This window comes from Ambystoma mexicanum, chromosome 4p, assembly GCF_040938575.1.
Source record: "Ambystoma mexicanum isolate Mex_15411 chromosome 4p, UKY_AmexF1_1, whole genome shotgun sequence".
Classification (NCBI taxonomy): domain Eukaryota; kingdom Metazoa; phylum Chordata; class Amphibia; order Caudata; family Ambystomatidae; genus Ambystoma; species Ambystoma mexicanum.
This window is the reverse complement of record NC_090927.1, coordinates 549346690-549372147: the sequence shown is the minus strand read 5'-3', so window position 1 is coordinate 549372147 and position 25458 is coordinate 549346690. Positions and strand designations below refer to the sequence as shown.

The following is a 25458-nucleotide window of genomic DNA, read 5'->3' as shown; positions in this document are numbered from 1 at the left end:
ATTTTAAAATGAATTTTTGATTTAATGTGATGTTACAAACTCATGAAATGTAATTGGTGTGGAACACAATCAGCGTATTGACACATGTATCCATGCATACTTCATAAATCCTGATGGGTCTTCACAGTTCCGTGCTGACTGAAGAATCGCGGGGGTCTGATTTACCAAACTCATTTTAATTCGTATCTATTATTGAAAAAAAAGGTATTATTTGCAGGCCACAATTCACTGAAAACTATTGTGTTTTCACTTTGTGCTGTGTGCATGTAGGCAGTATAGAAGTAAATTGTGTAAAAGGTTAGGAGACCAGAAGTTGAATTGGCTAATTTGTATGGACATAATTGATCATAATGGGATGCACAGATATATAACCAATCCTGCACCTCCTTCTTCTCTCCCTTGATGGTCCCAGACCCTACATCTGTGTGAAACCGAGCACAGAGAACGTGTTCACAGGGCTATTCTGAACCACTCGCTGCATTGATCGAGTTTAGTGGAAATCTCATGCACTGCATAGGTTATGAAGTTTGTTGAAATTCATAAGTTTTAATAAGAGTTACTGATCGTTTACATTCATGCATACCTGGTCTAGCCTGGGCGATCACTGGTTCAGAAATGTCGGATGGTTTGCCTATGCCAGCTGCATTCACTGCACGAATTCGAAAAACATAGGTTTTACCCTCTTCCAGTTCCGTGACCTTAAAACGAAAACATATATTAGTGAAGAATGAAGGTATTTAGACGCTCAGAAGCATTAATTCAGATACGCATTTGTATTTTCTATTTTTGTTGTGTCTGGCCGATAACGTTGTATGGCCATTTCCCACACGTTTGCCTTATCCTACTCTCTGACGCACACATACTTGTGTTTCCTCCGTGGATGTGACCAACAGTCACACAAGAAACACTGAGACATCAGAAGTATGTTTTTACTTCTTCAAAATTCTCTTCACCATACATTCACTTCGCCACATTTACCTCTTCATACCTTTGTTTCTTCTGTTTTTGCCCTCTCTAACATTCACTGTGTCATTACTGGAGCAGACCACTGGTACCCATCTTCTTTGTTAGCCTATACTTTTCCCCCAACCCTTATCTTACAACTAACCATACCATATAGATGGCCACCTTGACAATGTTAAGATGTAGACAAGGTAAGAAGAAGTACATCCCTAGAGAAACAAATGCAGAGGAGGTAAGTGTAGAACATGTTCTTTTAGGTGAAGTAAAGGGGGTCAAATGTTGTATGCATTGTCGGGAAAAGAAGGGAAAACAGAGGGAACGATGTTGATGTCATATAAAAGTGGAAACACAGCTTTTCTTAATATTACTTAGTGGCGTTTGTGCTGTTATGAGTTGGTGGCAGGACTTGGCAACTGCTTCAGAACACCTTTAAAAACAAAACTGCTGGCCAAACAGTTAATGTAATTTCAACAACACATTCATAAACCAGTCACACTTTGAGTTTTGGGCAAACAGTCTTGCACAGCAGAAAGGCCACCAGTTAACAGAGTGTTGAAAAATAATGCAATGTGTTACAAAACCCTCTAACACTGCACTTCAACATTAAGGGTTAACATTCCTTTGTTGTTTCATTTCTCCTTTTAAAGCATGAGAATGTTGTGTGACAACAGATGAACAAGGGCTGTGAGCTTGTGGCTCAATGTTCACTGAGGACTAGACAATCTGCATTGTATGTTTAGGCCACAGTTAAAGCTGCTCTGGTCAGGATGATTAGTTCACCACTTCTGACATCCCTTCTGACATCCCTGATCTCCAGTGAGTCGAAGGTTGTCAATAGGTGAGGCTGTTATTATGAACTCGAAGTGCAATATGTGCCAACTCCCCACTTCCACAATGAAATAACATTGATGACATCACCAAACACGCCTTGACTACCTTCCTCTATATCAGTGACAGCACTTACCCTGGAAACCTTTACTTTCCTTGGATCTTGAATACAAAAAACACAACAATACAAATGGAACAGACTCCAGGAGAATCAATACCATTCTAATTCTCTTCCTTGGGTTTGCTATCAAGGTACAATATTCTCCTTCGCCTAGATTGTGTTTTCTGGGCAGGGGCAGCAATGTAGAAGCCTTTGTATGGTTGACAGCCTCCTCCTCAGTATCCTGTCTGCAACGTTGTCTGCCCTTCATAAGGATTATATGTCAAGTCCCCCTTTAGAGTCAGGCTGTTAAAAAGTGCGCATGCCCTAGTTTGTTAATTCAACCATGTGGTAGAGGATGGCATGCCTGAAAGCAACAAATCCTGTATCAACAGATGTGTCAGATTAGTCTGTAGAGTTTTGGAATAAAAACCAGGTAAAGGTGATAGTTTAATAGTGAGAGAAATGTATTGTAGGCCACACCCCAGAATCATTATGTAAATAGGTGCAATTTGGAGGTCAGCTAGTATCTATTCTCTGTGGTCTGTACATGAGAATGTTAGGTAAAATCCTATTATCGCTGAACCATAACAGGCTACTGGCAGAGTTTATCTTGTCTGTCTGGGGTAGGGACTCTATAGGGACTCCAACCATCTTCTTCCAATACTGTACTAGGGCTATTGGATCCCAAGCCATGTGCTTTCTTATGAACCAAGCAGGTTAAATGTTTTGAAGTTGTAATCCCAGGTGATACAAAATCAGTTGTTTATTTATTTATTGAGCATTTGTTAGGCGCATATACAACAGAGTTGTGTTTGGAGGTGCCACTAGGCTTAATGGGGAGGGAACAGAGGAGTAAATTACAGTGGCAAGAAAAGTAAATAGACAATTGGGATCCTACTAGGCTTTGTGGCATTCGTGCATGCAAGTGCAATGAAGAGAAGAGAGAGATATAAGGAGGGGGTGTGTCGAGGGGGTGGAATGGAGCAGGGTAAAGGCAAGAGCTGGTGGGAGCCGGGTTGCGAAGTGCAAGGGGAAGCCAGGAAGGAGACCACTGGCATCCAGGGTGAGATGCACAGTTGCCAGGCAAGGGCCTGCATGGGCGTTGATGAGGGAGGGGTGCTGGTATCGACTGGGTGAAGGGCCTGGTAACTTGTGAGATTCATGAAGGACCAGGGCACCAGTCTCTGAGGCATAGTGGTGATTAGCAGGGAAGGGAAAGAGGGAAAGAAGTAGAGTTTATGAAGTTTCCAGAATTTGAGAAGGTCCGGCAGAAGTCAGATAGGGGAATGGAGTTTGTTCCAAAGAGAGGTACCAGCTGAAGAGAGAGACCTTCCGCTGACTCGCTGCTTAAAGAAGCATTTTACAAGCAAGAATTTGGAGTTAGAAGAGTGAAGGTCTCAAGCAGGGTGGGATTTAGGGAGCGGCAGTTCAAGGCCCCAGAAAGCCTTGTGGATGATGCAGAGGATCTTGAACGTGATCCTTGCAAGCACCAGGAGCCAGTGGAGAGATTTTAGGGAAGGAGAGATACGGTCCCTGGGCTTGAGGCCAAGCATAAGGCTCACAGTCCTATTCTGGATTAGCTGAAGGGGGCGTAGAGAGGAAAGGAGAAGATTGATTAACCATGTCCATGTTTCCACTGCAGCCCAAATCGATCTCAACTTCTTGCCAGGTTTTTTTTCTTTTGTATTTATCTATTTGACATTTTTCATAATGCACAAACAGTAGTTCTATGTTAGAAGATGTATTTTAAATGCAAATACATTTGCTAACAAAGAGGAGTCAAAGTGAGGGGGATAGCTCAGGGGCAGCGTGTGTGTCTATGAAGCAAGACAACACAGCCCAATACAGGTTTGAATCCTGATCCCGCGCTTAGAAACCGATCTCTGATATTAGGCGCGTTATACAAGAACAATTATAATTTGTTATCCATTGATATAAGTCCACTTGTTATTAGTCCTTGACTTGCTTTGAGGCAAATGACACATTTTACAGAATTTTTACTGTATGTCCGATTTGCAATTCAGCAAAAAAAATAAGAACTTTTGGCCAGCTTTAGTAATCCTTTGCTTCAGGGTACAATTTGTCTTGTATTAGCGATTCTTTCGGTCATCCAAAAACTGAAAAATATTTGTTTAGGGAAATACGGAAGTTTAGGTTTTTTTTGTTGCTGTTTAACACCACATTCTACCACATTCGCAAAGCTTTCAGTCACCAATATAGTTTTAGTTAATTTATTACCATTTTCGACCTTTCGTCATAGGCAAACACACAAAATCATTAAACATTTGATGAGTATATACGTTTAATGAACATTCATAGATATACATTGAAATTAGTAAAATACATTTGGGGCTTGATGTGAAATGCGTTTTCCAATGCGATTGAGACATTATAAAACTCTTTTAGTAAATCATGCCCTAAAATAGGAGAATAACAAAGTGCTTCTACTAACACCATTACAACAAAACGTTATGAGTGAGTGATCCAAATCGACAAACATGAGATATATACTTTGCTCCTATAAAAAATCATGGGTAAAAAGGCATTTTTCTTAGGCCAGCTGAGATGCATCAGATTATAATGTTAGCACAATGCCTATGCTGGCAATGAGGTAATTAAAATGGGAGCCTTAGCAGATATTGCTTCCTTAGCCATGCTCTGTGCAAATATGGGGGTGCTCTATGGACAGTTGATTCATTGTCAGTTCCATCACACGTTGCCATGGGTTCAGAGGTGGTTCTAATCCCAGCTGATAAGAATTTCAGTCTGAAATATAATGTTCTTAAATCCAGATACATATGAACAGAAAGTGAGTTTCTCATTCTACTAAACAATGGCAATGATAGCATTTGTCGGAAACTCCAGCATACCATAGGGTGCCCATTTAATACTTAATATATAGGGACCTAACAAATGTAGGCTTAAGTAGGGCTAGGTACTTTTCACACCTTACCTTCCCCTTCTTAATCCAATACCTGCACAATGATGCTGAACTCTGTATTCTGGACTGTGTCTTCTCATCCTCCAGAGCATGGATGCCTTTTTTGATTGTTGCTTTCATGTTCAACTCTCCCGGATTGCCCCAGATCTCAACATGGTCAATGTCATGACACAGGTTTTTAATATGTTGGCACTATGGCAGAATTATTTTTCCTTCTTGGGACAATAAATCACTCCAAGCGTCACTATATCTTCCTAACTCTGACGAGCTCTAAATCCTTGCCCAGTACATCAGTCGTTTCAGTGTAATTAATGCTGCATAAGTTAAGCTCCATGAGTAGGGGAACGCCTTTCTCAGTTGTGGTCAGGAAGTTAGCTTTCATGAAGCCCCAAAGTTCTTCCCCATGCGAAAAGGTATCGTGTAGGTTTTCATGGACACTCTTACGGCGTGATCCCCAGTAGTTCTTGTGATATCGCAATCGCCCCAAGACAGCACCACCCCAGCCTTCTCCACATGCTTAAACCAATTACCATAAGACTTTGGGCCTCATTACGACCCAGGCGGTAAGTTACCGCCTGGGCCGTGACTTTACCACCATGGCGTAAACTACGTTTACGCCATGGTGGTAGGCGGACTTACCGCCCCATTCCGAGGTCGGCGGGGCGGTAAGTCCCCAATCCCCATTTACCCTTCCCCATTCCCATTTTTGCCCCATAGGGCATAATGGGAGTGGGGAAGGCGTTAATTACGCCACCGTAAATTACGGTGGCGTAATTAACTCCATGGTCCCTTAGCGCCATGGATTTTAACACCTGCTAAAAGCAGGTGTTAAATCCGCCATGGCGCTAAGGGACCTCAAACTCAGGCGGTAAGGGTCGGCGCTGTTTACGCTGCCGTTAACCCCTTACCGCCTGAGTCATAATGAGGCCCTATGTCTGCTCGTCTTTTACATCACTTCACCTTAGTTTATTTCGTTTTAGTCTTATTAATTTTCCTTTCCATTCAATGGGCTATGTATGTATGTATGCTGATATATTTTATTCTATTTTATTTCTAAAGTATTATGATACTGTTGAATTTTATGATTGTATTTTGCGTATGTGTAAAGTTTTAGATAAAACTATACCACATTAAAACAAAATAAAATAAAATTACCACAAGAGGTTAACATGATTTCGAGGTAGTCATACATAATCATCTGTTCTACACAGTGACCATTTATATCAAATGACAACTTGGGGCTCCTTCTCTTCTTCCTGATAAGTACCATCATCTTGGATTTTGAATAGTTATTTGTAACCCATTGTCAAATTGGTTACAATGTTTTAATTGCTTCCACAAACAGGCTGGAGTCAATGATGTAGGGACTTTGTCATCAACAAACATTACAACTGTGAATGTCTTTACCCAGGGACGGTGTATCTGGTCACTTATTTTGCTATAGCTTGTTTGATAATAATGCAGAAATGTTTGCGACCAAGCAAGCAACCATGGCAAGTTAATTTCTGTATATTAAATGCTGTATAGTTTCCCCAATGTAGCCCCCATCTTGCTGACGCCATGTTACGATTATATAATATCAATATAGCTGAAAGTAAGGTTTAGAGGATTCCTAATCTTGTTGAAAGAGCCCATAGCTGCGCTTGCTTTAGTGCCTGCATTAGGTTTGGCTCATAAGTTGCTCTTAGGCCCATCATTTGTTTTGTCGCATAGGATAACACAAACATTAATTTTGGCTTAACTGGCACTTAAGCAAAATCATTGGTTTTGGTTCAATTGTGACACTACACGACCACCTAATAAGGCTTTGTAATTTTACTCCCGGGTGACACATCCTCAATGCATTTGATTTATCTTGTGGGTGATAATTTATTCCCAAAGACAAGGAGCCAAGTATATATTTGAGGCTATATGGGTGGGGACATACACAGTGTGCACTGAAAGGCACTCTAGAGCTAGGGAAGCTCTGGGACACAGCACTTCTTTACTTTATCAGTGTTCTTCCTGTAATAAAGGTTGCCTTCCCAGTTTCTCTCTGCCACGGACTTGGAAGGAGGTATGTACAGTGTGGCATCCTTTGTTGGGTGGGGGTGTTGACACTTTGCTTTGGGTGAGAGAAGTGCACTTTAGATCAACATTATAATGTCAGTTTAGAATGTTAATCTAAATGTACATCGCTCACAGTGCTAGACAGCCCAGTCCAGCCGGGTGCTTTCTTTGCATGGGCTGCATGCCTTTGAGAATGGGTGCATCGCTAACTATTTGTTTGTTTTTGTTTTGTAATGTGGTGCTTTTGGGGTCTGCAAAAAATGCAGAGAGCAATAATGAGAGGCTGACATGCACAGGAATTGTGGCCCTGGTGCTTCTCAATATTGTGCTACAAGCATCTTCTCTTGTCAGTTAGCAGGCTCAGCGTTAAACAGAGGGAGGCTATCTAGTAGTGTTTGGTGGTGAAGGTGTGCAGAGGATGCGAGCAGGAAGGTGATGTATTATTATGCATGTAATGCATGTAATGTGAGTGCATCAAATTTGGGTTCTCGAAATTGATCGACTGGCATACTTTACTGGTAATGAATGGTTAAGCAAACAAGGTTGTTATTACATGGTTAGACTGGCCTGCATTGGAGCATCCAATATGGCCATGTATTTATACCATTGCATGGTGTTATTTACTGGACATCGACGGCACAGCATACATGTTAAGTCTTATTACATAGCTTGACTGGACTACATTGGTGGCACCAGTCTGCATATACATTATTACTGGGCATCAGGGGTAAATTAAACAGGATATGTTTTATTACATTGCTATTCAGTCCTACATTGGTGCATCCAGCCTGCATATGCCTATACTTTCTCACTGGGGCATGCCATTTTTTGCTGAGAAACAAGAAGAAAACACACAATAAGTATTCTTGCATGACTAGACTGGCTAACATTGGCACAACTAATCTGGCATTATATTCTTAATTTGTTTTTTTACTGTGCATGAATGGCAAAGCAAACATCATTAATGTCTAAACTGGCCTGCATTCGTGCAGCCCATATAGCAATATGCTCTTGCTGCGGCATGGCATATTTTGCTGTGCATAAAGGGTGAAGTAAGCAGTATTAAATGGCATATATTGTTTGGTACTAGTGCATATATTTTTTTACTGTGGCATGGCATTTTTTTTACTAGGCATTAGGAGTAAAGCAAACATGATAAGTATTATCACGTGTCTATAGTTGCCTACATTGTTGCAGATACCATAGCATTATTTTTTTTTACTGTGGCATGGTATTAAGTTCTTACTGTGCATAAAGCAAATATTATATGTTATTCAATGGCTAGATTGGCCTACATTGGTGCACCAGTCTGGCCACATTGTAGCTTACTGTGACATGTACATTTTTACTGAGTATCAAGGGTAAAGAAAACATGTGTGTTATTACGTGGTCAGGCTGGCCTACATTGGTATAGCCAGTCTGTAAATATGTTACACTGCACATTAATGGTAAAGTAAATATGATAAGTGTTCTTACACAGCCATACTGGCCTACATTAGTGCAGCCAGTGTGGATACACTGGGCCTCATTATGACCCTGCCGGCCCAGAAAAAAAACGGTAAAACCGCCACCACTGTTGTTTCCGGACCGGCTGATTCAGAGTCCTGCAGGCGGGAGGTGTCACTCCCGCCAGGTCTGACCTGGTGGGATTAACACCACCCCCCTGCAGGCGGACATTGAAACACTGGCTCTGTCATAGACAGAACCAGTGTGTCCATGGTCCCCATCCCCATAATGGGGATTTACAGAATTCCGCCTCCGGAATTACTGGGTCACCTGGGTTGTAATGCCCCGGTGATTCCGGCAATCACAGAGGCGGAATGGTATTACGGGTCCGGCGGCAGCCTGACGGTTTTTCCGGCACGGCTACAGCCAGACTTGTAATGAGGCCCATTGTCTTACTGTGCCATGACATTGTTTACTCATGGGCAAGGGAAAAAGGGGTATGTTCTTATATGGTAATAGTAGCATATAATGGTGCAACATGCAAGGGCATGTATTGGTGACAGCATGATTTGTGTTTATTTTGGCACATATTGTGGGCAAAGGCATCTATTGGACTTTTACATGTGCTGCCAAACAAAACCAATTTCAAACTGTCAGCTTCATCACGATTTTGGCGGTAACCCTTAAATGTGGCGGTAATCCTATTACGGGTTTGGTTGCATTTACCCCAGCTCTGAGCTGGGGGTGAATGGGCCAGGAAAATTCCCATTTTCGGGCGCAATTAGCACACGCTATTAGTGTGCGCTAATTGCACTGAAAATCCCCAGTGGGTCCAATGGACCCAATGGGGAATTACTGTTACCACCAAACCCGTGATCCGGCGCTAATAGCACGCAAGGGTTTGGCGGAAACGCTGTTAGCCCAGGTGGTATACTAGCAGCAATACCGCTGGGATACCGCCCAACTCGTGATGAGGCCCTGTGTCTTTTTACCCAGAAAGTGTGCTGTAAAATGCATAATTAACCCAATATTTTCTTGAAATGTTCAACAGCGGATAGCCTCTCCAACACCCCTTTGGTTGTTTCCTGCTCCTTTGATTTGCTTGTTCCCTCCTGCATATTCATAGAAAACATGTACGCCCTTCCAATTTAATAATTCACAAGCTACCACTGGATGTATGCGATTGAAAACGTTCCATTGGTTAGCTTTGCTAATGTGTGTTGTGGTATAATTAGTGTGAGCCACTCCTGTAATATTCTGCAAATATTTGTTTTAACACTGGAGATATTGATGTTTTGCTTGAAAAACGAAGACTACTTATTTGTCTGATCGACCTCTACCTTTATTTTCATGTAATGGTGAGCCTAGGCATGACTTGATTGAAGGGGCGCCTTACATTGCAGTGTATGTACATAGTCTAGGGGATAAAAGGCCACAAAAAGGTTCAAAGAGAGCATGTGGCCTTATTTGTTTTTGACATGGTACTATTTTATGTGTCAAAGCGATGTGAGATCACATTTTGAGTGAAGAAATACTAATGAATATTATCCAAATAATTCAGAATGCTTTGCAAGTTAATAGATTGATCGTTGTTGTCAAGCTTAATATGTACATTTAATGAAATTCCCTGTCTGGAATGTGAAATGGCATGTGTGATTGAAGCAGAACATCGATTTACTCACATTGCTTGCACGTCTGTGTGTATTTTGTGTTATTTTGAATTGCCTGACAGAAAGCTGAGTCATTTCAGCTATCAGGCTCAATGAGCCTTACTATTTTATGGTGTTTTATGAACAGTGTGCTCTGTTCTGTCCTCTTTCTCTTCTATTCCATTATTTTGAATGATTACTTGAGATTGCCTTGAAGGTGGAAGAGTGACTTCAGTCGCCTTTAAAAATATAGTGTACTTAAACAACTAAAATCCATAAAAACCCTTCCTTTTCTCAACTGCTCCTGATTTATAGTTACTGCAATACAGAAACATTTGTTTGATTCAGTAACATCTATTGATATAATGAGCTAAACAATTTGTATGCAACTATGACCTAAGGCTTGCAAAGTTAATTATATATACTCTTAAAACAGCACAAAAGGTGATGTCATTTTAGCACCTCACAACAAATGAGTAGAGAGAAATTAAAATCCTACATGGAAAGATGGCTACAGCAGCATGCGATCAAAATCTACCTCTTTACTTTGGAATTCTGTAATAGTTATGGTTAACTTGCTAAATCCATACGACGAGCACTCTTTGGGCGGCTAATAACCTTGCTCCCGCTGGACAAATCCTCACCAAACTTAGCAAAAACTGTATATGGTCCACTCTGAATTGTTCTGCAAAGATGAGGTTTTGTCCAGGGGGTGCAAAGTTATAGGGCGGGGTCCCATTTTCTTTTATCCATAGACTGAATGGAGAAAAACTTTGATCACACCTACAGCCCAAACCGCTGGATGGATTTTCACCAAATTTGCAGCAGGAGCAGCGGCTTGGTCCAGAAAGTGTGCTTTTTTAAATTTGGTGAAAATCCGTCCAGTAGTTTTCTTTAAAACGGGCAAAATGTAGGTAAACAAAAATGAGTGATATCTGGGTTCGGTCTGCGGACCCATTTACCTGTTCGATCCCCAGACAGTCATATGATTGGCCCATCGAGTGATGTGAAGTCCGCGGACATCGGGCGTGCACGCTGATTGGATGGAGAAAAACGTGAAATACGTCAGTTTTCCCGAAACGGCTGCCATCTTGGATTCACAGACCTTTTGCCAGTGTCCGCGGACACCGCAAAAAAAGGGGAAAAACGCAACATTGCACTTGTCAAACTCAACAAACAATCTCTGGGCAGGTGGGGGGATGAGGATGGGATGGGATATGGCCATAAGAAGCCAAAAAACGGGTGATTTTAATCCATGAAAGTCTGCAAACACTCCAGTCCTGTGGTGTTCGTGGACACTTCAGATGTCCTAGGACATCTGTGCACATTTCTGCATTACAGGGTTGGTGAAATGCAGTTTTTGGATGGCTTGTAACTTTGGCGCCACTCAATGAAACTGAGTGTAATTTTAGAATATTATTTCTGAATGGTTTTGCAAGGTTTTGTGGGATTCTGTCAAGAGGGGGCAAAAGTAGAGGGGGGTTTCCAAAATATTGTAAAGACTTATAAATGTGGTGCCATTTGACGAATCTGCAAAACAGTTGGCAAAACGATTTTGGATCTAGATATAAATGGTTTTGCAAAGTTTGGTGGGATTCTGTCAAGAGCGGGCAAAGTTAGAGGGGGGGGTCCCAAAATAATGTAAAGGCTTATAAATGTGGTGCTATTTCACAAATCTACACAAAAGTTTGCAAAAAGATTTTAGATCGAGATATAAATGGTTTTCTAAAGTTTGGTGGGATTTTCTCAAGAGGGGCGAAATTAGAGGGGGGTGTCAGAATGTTTAGTTGGTTTATAACTTTTTTGTCATTTGACGAATGTGGACACATGTTTTGAGAAAGATTATAGACCCAACCTTCAATGTTTGTTTAAAGACTGAATGGATTTTGTCAAGTGGGGGCTAAGTTATATGACTATTGTATATACATACATTTTGACACTTTTGAAAAAATAAAACATGGTTGGATTTCAAGCAAACTTTTGTAAGGGGCATTGGCAAGGACATTAAAGCATGGTTTTGCAAATGTGCCCGTGTTTTATTTTTTGACAAGTGTCATAATGTAGGTACAAAAAATAGTGATATACCTTTGGTGACTGAGGTATAGTCTGGCCATGAGCAGTGGCCAGATTGTCCGGGTCATGGTTTAAGGTCATGATGCGGACAATGTAGCTACTGGCAATGACCGTGAGGGACGGAAAATGGTGTTAAAGTGCCCGTGTCCACCTGGGACCGGCTATGTGGTAAAGTTATTCGAGGGTAGGATAGGTATGAAAGGGAAAGAAAATGTGCTTGTGGTAATATGGTCATAGGGATCTGCAGGCTGCCCTGGAAAGGGAAGAGGGGCTCTGTACGGAGCCCCGCCTTCTCTTTCCAGGGTGGCCATCTTGGAAAAATGAATTTTTTTTAGCACCCCGGGTTCCCGCAGGGGCTGCAATGGAGGATAACGGTCCAGAGCCCTTGTTATTTATGTATTTATTTATTTATTTATAACACGCTGAAGCCCACAGACATCAGGGAGCACATAGAAACACTTTTCTTTGGCTAATAGCATTGGGCATCTGGGCTGTTAACCCCTGTTCCGGTCCGTGGAACAGGGGATGAACGTCATATTCCCATTAGGATAACACAAAATGCTAATGGAAATGTTGGAAAAACGAATTGAGTCTATGTACTTTACTAAGAAATGTAAAGTAGATGGAGTATATAAGAATATGTTTTAATTCTATTTTTTAACTGTGAAAGGTAGTTCCTAAAGGAACATTTCTTTTATTGTTTAAAAAAAATAATAATTGCAGCAGAGGTTAGAACGTAATGTGAGGAGGGAAATGAGGGAAAAGGCACCAAGCACTAATATGGAGGGGTAGGTGGACAGGGGAAGATGCTGCACGTGTGTTACTTCTAAGGTAGTGGGCAGTGTTTCTCATGCTCCTTGATTACAGCTTCAAACACATGTCAAAATTGCTTCCCCCTGCAGAGTGGTGTGTTGCAGTATATACAGAGGACTGTTGTCTTCCAATGATATGGATCAACAGCCTCTTTTATTGCTTGCAAGGTAGCTGGTGAGATCTTGTGTACCACAGAAGTAGACTGTGTGGTTATAGTATTGGTTGAGGAAGATAAGGTGGAGGAAGACAGCCTACTACTTGCTGAGAAAGGAACAACCTTTCTGAGAGCATTGTGGTGGTTGGATTTGGTTGGATTTGGTGTGGTGGTGCATCGAGGTGGTCCCGTAGGAGTACTGACCAGGTAGTCCACAACGGAGTACACTCAGTACATTTCACTTTGCTAGTTTTAGCCTTTGCTACACTCCCAACAGTGGTAAAGAACTGCCACTCCCATGATTCACTCTGGGTGCTAGAGGTAGGCACTTCCTCTCCTTCATCTTCTTGGTCCTCTTCATTGTGGAAGTACTGCACTTTTTTATTGTGTAGGTCCTCCAGCTAGCTGGTGGTGGTGGCTCTTGGGAGGGGGATGGCAATAGCTGATGCCATCTTTAAGAGAAATAGCAGTTGTTCTAATATTCTTCCAAGTATGTGATTTATACTATATTGTCAATGGATAATGAGTAAGTATAGGTGTATGAGCTGTGCAAAGGTACATTTTGAGCTGGAAAGTTCCTAGATCAGTCGAAAAGGGCAGTCCCAAACCGTCCTCAAAGCATGGACCCGATCACGAAGTGCGAACGCCTTCACAGACACGTCATCATGCTGCATGTGAGCGCATGATCACGTGGCACTGTCCGGAAGGTCTGTGATGACATCAGACGTTCGTGGACGTCGACGGATGCAAAAACTGAAGAAAAAGTTGCAAAGAAGTTTATAGAAGCATTAAAAATGATGCTAGAAGTTGGGAAATGGCAGTGCTTTAAGGTGAAGCATTGTAAATTGGACAGAAGTTTTGCTATATTGGGGTAAGTATGATATTAGTAAGTTGTATGAAAATAGCATGCACTGGTAAAAACCCATGAAATTCGGTGAAAAAACTTTGTTAAAGGGACATTATGGTTAAGTTTCACTAATAAAAACCTAGCAAATTCAGTGTAAAAACTTTGTTAAAGGGACATTATTGTTACTTTGCACTAATAACAACCTATCCATATTATGGTTACAAGTAAAACCCCAGAAATAAAGCAGTTATGGTAAGCTAAGCAACCATAACTCGCGCCGCCACTGTGCACTGCTAAGACTAACAGCCATGACATCAAAGATGACATCACACATGTCATTGATGACATCACTGATGGGGGGACAAAGTTATATCGGGAGTCCCCAAAAATATTTTTTTCCATAGACTGAAATACTACAGGCCGAACGGCTGGACGGATTTTCACCAAATTTTGCAGCATGAGCGGGGGCTTGGGTCAGAAAGTGTGCTTTTGTGTGTTTGGTGGAAATCCGACCAGTACCTTTGTTGTAAAGAACTGAAATGCACGTCCCAAAAAATGTGTGATATCTAGGTCTGCTCCGAGGACCCATTTCCCTGTTCGCTCTGCAGACAGAAGTGTCATTGTCTTGCGGTACGGCGTGTTGTCGGAGAAGTTAAGATGTGGCCAGTGGTTGGCTGAGGGAAGTGTGCTGTGTATCAACATTTTTTGGGGATGCTACCATCCACCATGGAGGATAGTGCAGCAGTCGGAAGGGTTTGGAAAATGTACTGTATGCAATGTGTTGGTGGCAATAAGGGAGGGAATGGGTGGGGGATTGAGAAGTGGCTAATGTGACATATGTAGGTGATTACTTTGTCTGGTGATTGGAAGCAGCTGTTGTAACGGCCGCATAGCTTCTGCCGTGACCTGTTTGCGGCGATCTCTTTTCGTGGTGAGTGGTGGCAGGTCAATTGCAGAAGGGGAGTGAACTGCACATGACATAGGTTGGGTGGGAGCGCGGGTTGATCTGCGCTGTGGATGGAATGCAGTAGTTGGGAAAATAGTGGCATACATGGGTGAATGAAGGTGCGGTGGGTCTATGAAAGGATTAGACTATTGGGTGCATGGCCAAAGGTCCAAGGCCATAGGATGTAGGGCATGCATTCAAGAGTGTAGGGCTGGAACATACCCACTGCAGGAATGCATGTTTGACTCTGCATTGGGTAGAGGGTGGTGCTTGAATAGTGTGGTGTGTGCAGATTGGTTTCAGTAGGGCCAGTGTTGGGAACACAATGTGGGTCGGTTGGCAGTGACACTGTACTTTCTGAATGGAAGTGTGTACGGCCATAGTATATGAATGAAAGTGCACAGGGGTGCCAGAGAGAGTGTTTTGTTTGTAACTTATACACCACCTTGCCCAATTCACATGGCAGTGTGGGGATTAGCCAATCAGGTAGCGTGGGTGTGGTTAACAGGGAGGGGAGGTGAAACTGTTGTACATTATACACTGCGTACTGAGGGTGGCTGACATGGCAAAACGCATTGGGCCTCATTAGGACCCTGGCGGTAAGGGGTCTACGCCAGCGTTAGCTGCGCCGACCCCTTACCGCCAACTACGAGTTCCCAAAGCGCCATGGTCACTTCTACGCCCGCTTTTTGCGGGCGGAGAAATCCATGGCGCTATGGGACCTTGGTGTTAATTACGCCACCGTAATGTACGGTGGCGTAATTAACGCCTTCCCCACTCCCATTGAGCCCTATGGGGCCGAAATGGGAATGGGGAAGGGTAAATGGGTCAATGGGGACTTACCGCCCCGCCAACCTCGGAATGGGGCGGTAAGTCCGCCATCCGCCATGGCGTAAACGGACTTTACGCCATGGCGGAAAAGTCCGCCGATGGCGGAAAAAATCCGCCAGGGTCCTAATGAGGGCCATTGTGTTGACTGTAGGTGATCCCTTTGTCATAGATCTGCACAACCATGCCCTGCAAAGTCCCTTTGACAGCAATTTTGGTTTTGAAGGAGTGGACGCATTGTGGAACGCTGTGTATGAGTGCAATGTTGCCGATATGCATGCACTTTGCAAAGACCGCGCCACTTTTGCAGTAGTAGATGTTATCGTCATCCATTATGGTGGTATACATATGGGTTCCCTGGCTTGCTTAGATTTGTTCTGTAGACTGAGGACATTGCTGGATGTCATGAGGATGCTTATCCCCACCGCCAAGGTGCTTTTCTCATCCATAATACCACGAAGAGTATGGGCCACTGCTCATGGATGTTGTTCCGAACCAGATGCAGGAAGGTGTCTCATCAACAGAGGCATGTCCACTTTTTTGTCCGCTCGTGGAATTTTCTTCTGCAACAATGAACTCATTAGTTGTGGAAATGCAGAGTTTTTCCAAGGAAATGTCATCTTGTTGTCACCCATTGGCAATGCAGTTTTGTTTGCTTGCCTACAGGATGCAGTGAAGAGTTTACTGTACTAATGTGAGCACAAGAAAACACAAAAACCAATAAAAACCGAAAAAAGATGTTTCTGTAGAAGCATCTAAAAAATTAAAAAAAACAGGCTCTTTTAAGAGCCGCCCCTTACCAGGAACTCCCCCTACCCTGGTTGCAAGTTATTCCCCCATGCCCACAAGCAGCACGAAAGCCACATCCGGGGATTTTGCAGCTGGCAGCCACGGAAATGGAACTGTGCGGATTGTCCAATCAGATGCTTAGGGTGTGCGGCAATAGGAAGAGGGACTCCTGCTTCACTCTGGCCTGACCCTCGACATACTTGGGGGCACGCACGTGCCAGATTCGGCGCTTCTCACCATGCTGGCCTATGGAAATGGGACTGTAGCGATTGTCCTATCAACTGGTGCTCCGGGTGTGCGTCACAGGAAAGCACGCCAATAGGAAGAAGGACTCCTCCTGCTTTACTGGGGCACGGCCCTCGCAGTACTTGGGTAAAGGCACGTGCCACATTCTGCGCTTCTCAGCATGCTGGCCTATATGAATGGGAGTATGGCCTTTGGCCAATCAGGTGCTCTGGGTGTGCGGCACAGGAAAGGGTGCCATTCACTTTTTCCATTCCTTTGTGTACTGCGGTGGGCAAACATGGCAAGACACACAGTTGTCATCGCGGGTGATGGCTTTGAGGAAGATCTGTGCATGTATGCCCTCCAAGAAGAGTTGTCTGGCAATTTTGGTTTGAAGGGAGTGGACGCTTTGTGGTGTAGTGTCGAAAGAATGCTGTTTCGGCGGACTGCTTGTAGAATGTCGGCACATGGCCTCTTCGGCAACTGTACATGTTGTGATTGTGCACTTTGGAGCCTTCTTTTTGGGTTACATGCCTTGTTCCCGTGTGTTCCGTCAACTGAAGATTATGATGAAAGCAGTGCAGCATTTTTCCTACCGCCAAGATGCTTTTTTTCATGTATAACCCTGAGAATAGTGTGGAAGTATTCCAATGATTCCTGTCACCAGCCAGAGGTCGGAAGCGGTCTCATCAACAGATGCATGTGTGACTTCTTGAGTGCTGCTGGGATGTTCTTCTTTGAGAATGAGAACATTGGTTTGCGATAAATTCACCTTTTCAAGGCAAATGACATGTCTTTGTCGACCAGTGGAAATGAAATGTTGTTTCAAAATCTACAAACTGCACTGAAGACCCTATTGCAAGAATGTGAGCTGATGCTGAAAACACACATTTACGTATGAAAACTGCAAATAAAGTGTTTCTAGGGAAGCACCTTTAAAAAATAAAATAAAAATAAAAACCACAAAGTTTCTTTTAAGAGCCACTACAACTCACGATGTCTGCTCCCATGGTTGAAAGTTATTCCCCCATTCATGCGCGCGCCCTGCAAGAAAAGTCTGCGAATATCGCAATAGTTGCAGCATGGCACGTGTTACACATGCCCATTTTACAGATGAAGGCCATAGAAATGGGCCTGCAGAGGCTACGGTATTGGGCAATAAAGTTTGTGGGTGTGGTGTGTACGGACTGACTGTGCAAAACAGAGGGAGCCACACATGTGATGTCATCAGTGATGTCATGAATGAGATTTGTGATGGCATCTTTGATGTCATGGGTATTAGTCCTTGCAGTGCGCACTGATGGCACGAGTAATGGTTGCTTAGCTTACCATAACTGTCGATTTTTTTTCTTCGGTTTTACCTGTAACCATAACGTCCCTGTAACACTGTTTTTCCATTAAATTTCATAGGTTTTTTCTAGTGTAACTTAACCATAACGTCCCTTTATATCTTGATATACCAAACAAACCAGGCAGATACCCCGCTTGACCCATGAATGTCACAAATGCAGTGTACTATCAAAAAAATAAAATCACTTCTCTTTGGCGTAGACATTAAGGGTAGCTTCTAACAGATACATACATTTGGTATAGCCAATGTGTAGGAAATGGGAATTCTGTTCACAGCATTTTGCTTTCCTGGAACACCATTTTGATTTTATGAGGAGTGCAGTCAGTGCATATTTTTCAGAGAATCCTGTTTTGCTCTTTGAATAATCGCAATATATGTGCAACACACTTCAATTTTAACACATGGTATTGGGCAAATACGTGTGCACACCCTATTACAACATGCACATGTATACACTGTGTTTAATCATGGATTTCAAAATGCCATTAGTTGTGTTATGAAGTCAATATATGAAGCTGTGCTTTAGAGACTATTTTTCAATTTCCATATTTTGCTTGGATATAACTTGATGGTTGCAGATTCTGAGTGTAGAAATGTACATGGCCAACACACCTTTTGGGAATCAAACATCATTCAGCCTGAACATTTTTCAAGACACAAATCAGAAAACCTTGGATTTCACAGACTTATAATTGGCTCCTCTCTGAAGCTCACCCAAGCTTCTGATAGTCATTTTTGTTAGATAAATTGGCATCCTGCTAGGACCTTGTGACATTACTATGCAGTGTTCCTTTTATCCATCTAGAGGACATGGTAAAAAGCCCCTGTGTTGCACAGACAGGTAGAAGAGCCTTTCACATGTGATTCTTTCCTGAATGCTCTATTCAACCCAAGAGCCTGATCTGTTAGATGCCAGTTTTGGCACTTTTACGTGTCCCTATAAATCATCAACAAAAGGGTTAATTTTCTCATATGCAGTTACTCTGCAGGAAGCCAGGCCGTCGGTGGAAGGGAATGGTACTCGAGACTTGCATACGGTGAGGCAAGTCTTAACTCAACATTTTGAGTTACTTAGGCCCAAAGTGCTTCCATCCTGAGATTTAGTAGAAAGTTAGAACCAACCGTTTTTGTCGCAAGGACTAGCTTATTTGGACCTTTTCGTCAGGCAACATGATTTGCAAAAAATGCTAATACAGAAATTCAAAAGAAAAGCACAATTTAATTGGAAACATGGTGCAGGATTCATGCTCTTGAGAGATTCTCAAAAGAACCAAGTGGCAGTGGCAAATTCTGTAATGCTAGCTCAGCAATGCCTAGCGCTTCTTGTCCTGTAACTGTGATTTTCACACTAAGAAAATTCCCATCAGCCTTTACATTTAGATTTCCTTATATCTCTAATGCAGCTATTAGTGGTTATAGTCTGTGGTGGGGCATTGCCCACATTTGTCATCCTGAAGTTAGCTATTGCACGTAGAACAGGATCTCAGAGAGATTGCGTTAAATTGGAGGAGACTGCAGTTTTGTAGTTACAACCTCATAAAATATCAGTTTACAAATTCACGCAAGAACAATTATCTAGTATAGCCCCAAAGTGCTACCTGAAAGACTGAAGCACAAACCTAAAATTAACACAAGAGACTTTCAGGTGGGAAGTGTGAACGCTGAACCGAAGCTGATGAGTTGACTGGCTGGATTGAAAGTGATATGGTTCACATTTATGAAACTGAGTTTAAAGTGTATGCTACTGAGCATTATCCTAGTAGTTCATTTTGTGAGTTTCATCATTCTTTAATCTCCAAGATTACAAAGTCTGCACTGCTAAATCAGACAGACGAACAATATGTTATCACATGAGAACAGAGAAAAACACGCATGCTCAGCAGCATGCAGTTCAAGGAGCTAGTATCCAGGTTCAAGGAGATTAAGGAAAGACTGTGTTGTGAGAAAGGCCCTCGAAATGATAAACCAACCTAACTATCAGCAATTCAAATGAATATTCAAATATTCAAAGACATGTCATTTTGCCTAATTCACAGAAGTGTTTTATAAAGGCAAAACCCATTGGAAAAGGTTCTGTGATTCAGGGCCATTAGGGGCGGGATGTGGGGGGGGGGCATTTCTTCTATTTAAAAGATTAAAAGACTGTTGGGATTGCTTAGAATGTACTTATGAAAGGGAGACTTGGAATCTGTGACCCCTCTCTGCCATTCAAATTAAAATGACATGGTTCTTGAAAATAATGTGTCAAAGATATATGCATGCTTTATTACGCAATCATTTTACAAATGGTTTGTTTGTTTGTTTTATTATTTATATTGCGCACCAGACCCCAGGGTATTAGGGCACAAAATCATAAAGAGGGTTGTAAAGCTTAAGTTACATTGGTACACAGAATAAAAAACAGCTATGGTTACAATGCAGTGTGCGTGATCAACAGTCAGAGCGAAATTTATACAGAGGTAAGTATGCACTGCTGTAGGACAAATATATACAGTAAATGCAATGAGGTACTGTAAGACACATATATACAATAAATAGCGTGGGTGCTAAGGAGATTGAATATGATGTGAGTTCAGATATCGTGTTCCTTAAACCAATGGATAAGCTTGGATCTGAATTGTAGGTAGGGTAGGTCGTCTCTTAAGGCAGGGGGGAGGGAGTTCCAGTATTGTGCCGCTTTGACGGGGAAGCTGCTCCCGCCGGATTTAGTACGTTTATATCTAGGTACTCATAGCAGGTTGTAATTGACTTTTCTTAGAGGGCGATTGGTTGCTTGTCTAGTAAATCTGGCTGTGAGGTAGTGTGGGGCAGACTTGTGGAGACATTTGTGTGTTAGGGATGCAATTTTAAGGAAAATCTTGACTTTCGTAGAGAGCCAGTTGACAGATCTTTTAAGGTCGGATATGTAAGCATTTTGTGGGAGGCTTAGGGAAGCTCTTAGGGCATTGTTTTGGAGGGTCTAAATCTTGGTTATGATGTATTTGTTACTGCCTACATAGAGGGAGTTGCAATAGTCCAATTTGGACAGGATCAGGGCACTCGCTAGAGTAATATAGTTGTTGGGTGAGAGGAAGGGCTTGGCTGCTCTGATTAGCTTGCAGGTGTATAAGGTGGCCGAGACCATAGTATTTACTTGTTTTCCGAAGGTTAACATAGAATCTAAGTAGAAGCCAAGGGTTTTGACTACCTTAGCCACAGTAATGTTGTTGTTATCAATTGTGAAGGAGTAGTAGTCCTGGTCTAATTTTAATAATGGGGTGCCTAGAATGAGGATTTCCGTTTTGTCATCATTCAGGCATAGACCGTGAGAGGCCATAAATGCCTGGATGATGAGGTATACCCTGTTCACAAAGGCCAAATCCTTTCCATAATCCCCCGTCAATGGGATGAGGATCTGTGTATCATCAGTGTAGTTCGTATAGGTGATACCCATACCATCTAGATTATCGAAAAGGGGCTTTGGGAAGATGTTGTACAAGGTAGGGGATACACATGAGCCCTGAGGCACACCGCAAGAGATGGGTGAAAGGTCAGCAGCTGCTAGAGGAGAGAAAACCTGCATAGTCCTGTTATTGAGGAAGGACTGGATCCAGTTGGCTGCCTCTTGGGAGAAGTGAGCTGCGGAATCCAAGTGGTTGCAGAGAATCTTGTGATCAACCAAATCAAAAGCAGCTGAGAGATCAAGGAGTAGCATAAGTGCCGTTTTGCCTTCGTCTCTTAGTGCATCAATCTGTGCCTTGAGGTCTATGAGCACAGTCTCAGTACTGTGTTGAGGTCTGAAGCCAGACTGTCGAACTCCTAGAAGGTGGTTTTGTTCCAGATGATGCTGGATTTGCAAATACGCTATTTTATCTAAGATTTTGAGTAGGAATGGCACTGTGGTGATAGAGCGGTAATTAGTTAGGATGGATGGGTCAAGGTTTTGTTTTTTAAGGAGGGGGAGGACCCAGGAGTGTTTCAAATTGTTAGGTATGGTGCCTGACGTGAAGGACACGTTTATAAGTTTGGTGATGAAAAGGGAAAGTTCACGGGCATCATCTTTTATAATTTGAGCTGGTCATCATGGCAATTAAACGGTTTGAGGGTGAGGATAACTTTTTCAACTTCTTTGATGGATACTTTGTGAAAGTAGAAGCAGGGAGTCGGTAATGTGGGTGAGATCGGGAGGGTCTGGGGTGCTGGTGTGGCAATAGTGCAAGTATTAGAGGCAATGAGAGTGTCTTTTTTAATGTTAATCTTAGCCTGAAGAGTTATTATCTTATTGGCTATGACATTTTGTATGCTCGTGCACCAATTTTTGTCCTTGACACAGGAGTCTGGAGCTTGGATTGGTGATTCTAGCTTTTTTAGAATAGCAAACAATTCTTTAGTATTCGATTTAGCTTGGGAGATTCAGTGATGTGGTGATTGAAAAAGAATACTGTGTGCTGACATGTATTCGTTGTGTTTCTAAAGATGCCCCTTGAAATACAGTTGAGATGAAACATGTATTAAAAATCTGGTTACCTTTAAATAACGGCTCGCTGTTGCTGTTTTGTTTGCAGTCGTCCACGTTTCTGAATCCACCTCCTTGTAATCCACAAAGTAACCTGTTACCGGGCCTTTGCCAATGTAGACTGGGGGCTTCCACAGAATGACCAGAGAAGAGTTTCTAACCTCACAGAATGTCAGATCATGGGATGGCCCTAAAATTAATTGACAACATAGATTATTGCACTTTAGAGCAGTAAGTTAAATGCTGCTGTGGTGGCACACACAATTATTTGCAAAGTTTTGAATGCATACACCCCAAAGGATGTGCATTTGAAGGACTACTCAACGAATGCATGGAAACAACACACTGGAAACAAGACTACTGTGGCAATTATCTATAAAAATAAGAGCAATATTTGTGTTTGTAATTGTGCATACTGATCCTCATCGTCATCAACATCAAAATGTTTATTTCGAAGGTTAGAAACCATCATAAAAGAATACAGTACAGATTCAAAATAATTGTTACACACAACAGTTAAAACAATAAAAACCTATACAGAGAGCATAAAAAGTGAATTGTTCTTCTTACAACATTCTTCATGCAGTATTAGTATTAGCGAGGGTCAATGAGCTTGTAAAACGCAAGCTCAGTGGCCATGAACCGGGCCTTACCTGCCTCAAAAGTCTTTGAGCCGCCGCCACCGTGTCCCTGTGCTTTTCGCAACTGGCCACCATGGACAGGGAAAAGGGACTACATGTAGTCCCTTCGCTCTTTCCATGGCGGGCATTGTATTGGTTTACTTTTTTTCATATTGCATGGAGAGGGAGAAGGGACTACATGTAGTCCCTTCTCCCCGACCCCCGGCAGCCATTTTTTTGCTTTCTTTTTCTCGAGTCGAGAAACGGTTGCAGCACCATTTCTCGACTACTTGTAGTTAGTACCCTGGTACGACGTGCTGGGTGACTAATGGCAATATGACCCTCGGAGGGGGGCATTAACGGTCGGGTAATGCCACCAGGGCACCATTAAAGCCCTCGCTTTGCTTGGGCAACTAACTATGGCCAGGCGGCATTACTTGACCGGTAATGCCCCCCTCCTCAGCTCATATGGCCTAAATAGTGCACATTTAATGAATGAATAAACAGTATGAGCATCTTGTTTGTTCTGTACTGAGCACAGGTATTTTATCACGTCATTGATTTTTCTACAGTTGTTCCTTTTTAGTAATGGAATTAGAAACCTTGCCCTGAGGTTGTATGACAACATGGAAAAAAATCGAAAATGTATAAGATTACCCAAAGTTTTATTGTTACATGGATGAGAGGACTTGGGTAGTGACCACTATTGTCTAACCAATGGATCTGCACTGTGGAAATTGGTGAGCAATTAGCCACTTAAATAAATAACCCACTTCTCTTGCACAGGCTCAATAACCAGTGTGCATAGTTTGCTTTTGCCTCATAGCAACTGTAAGAACAGTAATGAGAAACAGAATTGTCTGCACTAAGGCACTGGGAACTTTTCTGTTCCATGTGTCTCAGTCGGACAAAAGTTGCATCCTTTTTCATTATATTTGAAAAGGAACCAAATAAATTGGGAAAACCGAGGGAACCAAATTCCTTCTTCAGTTGGTTTAGTTGGTGTATCCAAGGAATTTTATTTTTTACATTGTTTATTGCATCTTCAGAATGAAGAATAACAGCATTCTATAGATAACAGTCAACTATGTCTAACTATATCAGAAACCAGTAGTTCATTGATGATGTCATGTGTTAAGTGTGGCTCTGTATTTGGCCATAGTCTAATCCATAGAAGTAATGGTTCAAGACTAATGCTTTGGTGGCCTTGCCATATTTATAAGAACATTGTTGATCTGTTCAATCACTTCACTGAGTACCAAATTAAATTTTGTAAAGGTTTTTAAAATGCTGTTCCCCAATCACACTATAGATGTTGTGAATGTGTAAAAGGGTCCCAAAGTACTAGCAAAATGGCCGGTTTATGGAGCTTGAAACAAGTCATGGATGATCAAGTACTGAAAGAGACTTCTCCACCTAGTTCCATCATACATGAGGGAGATTTTAATCTGAAAATAGGAAACAGCCCTCACCAGGATATCTTTGACCTTTTAAAGGGAATGGTTTTGGGAATCCTGGAACCCACAATGAATGATAGTCATACTTGTTCAGTGGGGCTTGTATTTTTATCAGGGTTTGAAGAATGGGGCCTTCACTCTATTAATGGCCGCACACCTAGTGATAATCCAGGAAATGTTACTTTCCGAAGAGAACACAAAGAAATCCAAATTATGGAGAACTGCGTCCCCTGCACATTTTCTCAAAGGCGAAGAGCCTAAATGAGTTAATCAAGGTCTTTTAGAGTTTTTTGACATATATTAAGTGTCTCCTTGGATTCAAAGTTCAAATATGTAGAGATTCATAATAAAGTTCCATAAGCGGTTTTCTTTAGAGAAGGATGCACGCATGCACGAGCAGCGTCAATACTTGTGATGTCACTTGCGCACGCACGAGCGACGTAAGTGTTATACTGATGAGAACCAGAATTGTCATCAAAAGGTTTAAATGAAAAAGAAGTCACTCGCGGTGTCGCGAGCGACGTCATATGATGGGTAAGTATGAATTAGCTACAGAAGATGGTAAGTATAGCTAATCAATGGTAAGTATGGAATATGATGTAACACGCGCATGTGCAAACTGCATCAATGATTGTAACGTCACTCACGTGCGCACGAGCGACGTGGGTGTAATTCAAAATGGAAACTAGATTTGTCTCCAAAGAATAGATATGACGTCATTCGTGCTCACGCGAGCGACGTCATATCATAGATAAGTATGAGATAAAAAAGATACAAAGGTCTGAAGAGATGTGATTTAGTAATTATTTAAAGATACAAGTGTATGCGTGAGTGACGTGCACAACAGTGACGTCACCTAAGGCATGTGTTGGGTTATGGAA

General features: G+C 42.2%; 1 protein-coding gene across 2 annotated transcripts in view; it reads right to left on the bottom strand.

Moving 5' to 3' along the window:
* Positions 1–25458, bottom strand: part of MYOM2 (myomesin 2) — a 578568-nt gene that overhangs the window by 189438 nt on the left and 363672 nt on the right. For both annotated transcript variants that reach the window (XM_069606094.1, XM_069606095.1), the window contains 2 exons: positions 22512–22690; positions 584–698 (listed from right to left, as the gene is read on the bottom strand). In XM_069606094.1, coding sequence (XP_069462195.1) covers positions 584–698; positions 22512–22690 — 294 coding nt within the window. The remainder of the gene's footprint in view (positions 1–583; positions 699–22511; positions 22691–25458) is intronic.